Source organism: Elephantulus edwardii, unplaced genomic scaffold (genome assembly GCF_000299155.1).
Source record: "Elephantulus edwardii isolate Elephantulus edwardi_28Jun2011 unplaced genomic scaffold, EleEdw1.0 scaffold00286, whole genome shotgun sequence".
NCBI classification, from domain to species: domain Eukaryota; kingdom Metazoa; phylum Chordata; class Mammalia; order Macroscelidea; family Macroscelididae; genus Elephantulus; species Elephantulus edwardii.
This window is the reverse complement of record NW_006400036.1, coordinates 962,542-965,776: the sequence shown is the minus strand read 5'-3', so window position 1 is coordinate 965,776 and position 3,235 is coordinate 962,542. Positions and strand designations below refer to the sequence as shown.

General features: G+C 42.0%; 1 protein-coding gene across 1 annotated transcript; it reads left to right on the top strand.

The window, feature by feature from the left end:
• The first annotated feature begins 223 nt into the window (after nt 1-223).
• Nucleotides 224-694, top strand: LOC102864968 (polyubiquitin-C-like). The gene has a single exon (XM_006900498.1). It carries the CDS (start codon nt 226-228, stop codon nt 685-687), a length of 462 nt encoding a protein of 153 aa, XP_006900560.1. The 5' UTR covers nt 224-225; the 3' UTR covers nt 688-694.
• The last annotated feature ends 2,541 nt before the right edge of the window (nt 695-3,235 follow it).

The window sequence follows — 3,235 nt, the reverse complement described above, 5'->3', positions numbered from 1 at the left end:
TTTCCAAGCTTGATACTCTTATCTCAAGAAATAACCTCTGGGCTGCGCCCGTGGATGCCCCCAATCGGCGCCTGCTTGCCGCCCTCCCCTCCCCCAGCAGTGATGCGTCCACGTCTGCGCTGATCCCTCCGCCAGGCCCCCTCAGAACAACCACCCGGTGCCAGCCCAGCCCAGCCCGAAAGCCTCAATTGTAACCAAAAAGCATTTTGTCAAGGAGCTTGGACAATGCAGATCTTTGTGAAGACTTTGACTGGCAAGACCATCGCCCTCAAGGTCGAGCCCAGTAACACCATTGAAAATGCCAAGGCGAAGATCCAAGACAAGGAAGGCATCCCCCCTGACCAGCAGAGGCTGATCTTTGCTGGGAAGCAGCTGGAAGATGGGCGCACCCTGTCTGACTACAACATCCAGAAAGAGTCCACCCTGCACCTGGTGCTTCACCTGAGAGGGGGCATGCAGATCTTTGTCAAGACCCTGACTGGTAAGACCATCACCCTTGAGGTCGAGCCCAGCGACACCATTGAGAATGTCAAGGCAAAGATCCAAGACAAGGAAGGCATCCCCCCTGACCAGCAGAGGCTGATCTTTGCTGGGAAGCAGCTGGAAGATGGGCACACCCTGTCTGACTACAACATCCAGAAGGAGTCCACTCTGCACTTGGTCCTGCTCTTGAGGGGTGGTGTCTAAGTTTCCCTCTCTTACGCTATCAAGAAATTTCATTGCACTTTCTTTCAATAAAATTGTTGCATTCAAAAAGAAAAGAAAAGAAATAACCTCTGCTAGCAACATGCATACTTTGGGCATAACCTCTGCTAGCAACATGCATACTTTGGGCATGTTGCAGGGCAGAATCAGTCCTTGAAGAGGTACGTCATGCTTGGGATGCTGGAGGGACAGCACAGGAGAGGAAGACCCTCGATGAGATGGATTGATTCTGTCACCTGGGTTATGGGGATAGGTGTGTCAGAGAACATAAGGTTAGCAAGAGATAGAGCAGAGTTTAGGGCTATTGTACAAAGGGTTGCTATGAGTTGCAAGCGACTTGATGGCACATAACAACAAGAAACATGCTCAGAATATGTCATCCCAAGATCTGTCGTCTTTGCCTCCAAGGAACTTTCTGGTTGCACTTTCTCCAAGACACTTCTGTTTGTTCTTTTGGAAATGTATTCAGTACTCTTCTCTAAAGGAGTGCTGGTGGCCTAGTGGCAAGAAGCTGCAATGTAATCTTGAAGTCACATGGTTTGAAGCCACCAGCCACTCCACTGGAGAAGGATGAGCAATCTCCTCTTGTGCAACTGGAAACCCACCAGAGGATCAGCTATGGGTTGGTTTTGACTATTGTATACAACAACACTACAACTCTTTTCTAACACTATAACTAAATCAGCAGGCTTTTGGCACAGAGCATAAGTGCTCAGCTATTAAAGGTCACTGGGTGGAACACACCAGCTGTTATGAGGGTCAAGATATGGATGTGTCCATAAAATTTACAGTCCCAGGAAATTTACAAGGCCATTCTCTGTCATTGGGTGTCTGTGAGAAACCATGTCAGTGGATTTGGATTGCTTCATGTCAAATGATACTGCTCTATTTTATCCTCAAAAGAAAGAAAGGGAAAAAAAAGACATCTAATATTTTATTCAGGTCTTTTTGCTTTTCAACTAATACTTAGGTAAGAAGTTACTTTCACTATGACCTATGAGTTGGAAATACAATTTAGAAATTTAGGATTATGGAATGACAAACAGGAGAATGGTGTTGCATTCATAGTCAAAAAGTCAATTTCAAGTTTTATCTTGAAATACAGTGTTGTGAGTGATAGGATAATATCTCTGAACATACAAGGAAGACCTGTTAACATGAGTATTATTCAAATATATTCTTCTATATCTAGAGCCAAAGAGGAAGAGATTGAGAGCTTTACCAAATCTTACTCTCCAAAACTGACCACACATGCAATCAAGATGCGTTAATGATAACTGGTGACTGGAATGCCAAAGTAGGAAACAGTCAAGAAGGAATAGTAGTTAGAAAATATGGGCTAGAAATGAGACTGGAAATAGAATGACTGAATTTTGTAATTAAAAGTATTTATTAATTGAAAATACCTTTTTTATTAACTTTAATGAACGTTTACAGAGACTTTGGATTTCCATTTATTCATTCATTGTTGCATTTTTCTCCCTGCCCACCCCTCCCCCCAGTTCACTCCTATCTTTGAAAAGTAAAAGAAAAATTCTTTAATTTGAAAATACCTTTTTAAAAGACACAAATGACAACTTTACACTTGAATCTCACATTTTGTGGAAGAAATCATTGGAGAAGTTCAATATCAGCAGTCAAAACTAGGCCAGAGTGGACTGTGGGTCAGATCATCAATTACTCATGCAGGTTCAAATTGAGGCTGAAGGAAATTAAAATAAGCCTGCAGGAACCTAGATATTATTTTTTAAAAATTCCATCTGAATTTCTTGATCATCTTGCAAATAGGTTTGAAGCATTGAACACCAATGATCGAAGACCAGATGAGTTGTGGGATGATATAAAGAATATCATCCCACCACAACAAGATAAAGGTAAATAATCCAATTGAAAAATGGGCACAGGATATGAACAGACAATTCACCAAAGAAGGCATTCAGATGGCTAACAAGCATATGAATAAATGTTTAAAATCCCTAGCTCTAAGAGAGATGCAAATTAAAACAACTGTGAGATATCATCTAACCCCAGTAAGAAGAGCAAAATTGAACAGAACAGCAAGCAACAAATGCTGGTGAGGTTGTGGAGAAACTGGAACCCTTATTCACTGTTGGTGGGAGTGTAAAATGGTGCAGCCACTATAGAAGGTGGTATGGCACTTTCTCAAAAAGTTGCAAATAGAGATACCATTCGACCCAGCAATTCCACTACTGGGAATATACCCCAAGAGACCATAACTGACATCCAAGCAGATATATGCACACCTGTGTTTATTGTGGCTTTGTCCACAATAGCAAGAAGTTGGAAATAACCTAAATGCCCATCAACAAACTAATGGCTAGAGAAGCTGTGGTATATTCACACAATGGAATACTATGCTGCATTGAAAAACAAGGAACTCATACAATATTATTCAAAATGGGTGACTGTGGAGGACATTAGGCTGAGTGAAGTATCTCAGTCACAAAAGGACAAATACTGCATGGTGCCACTGTTGTAAAACAGGACTGACCTTGGGGTTGGGGAGAGA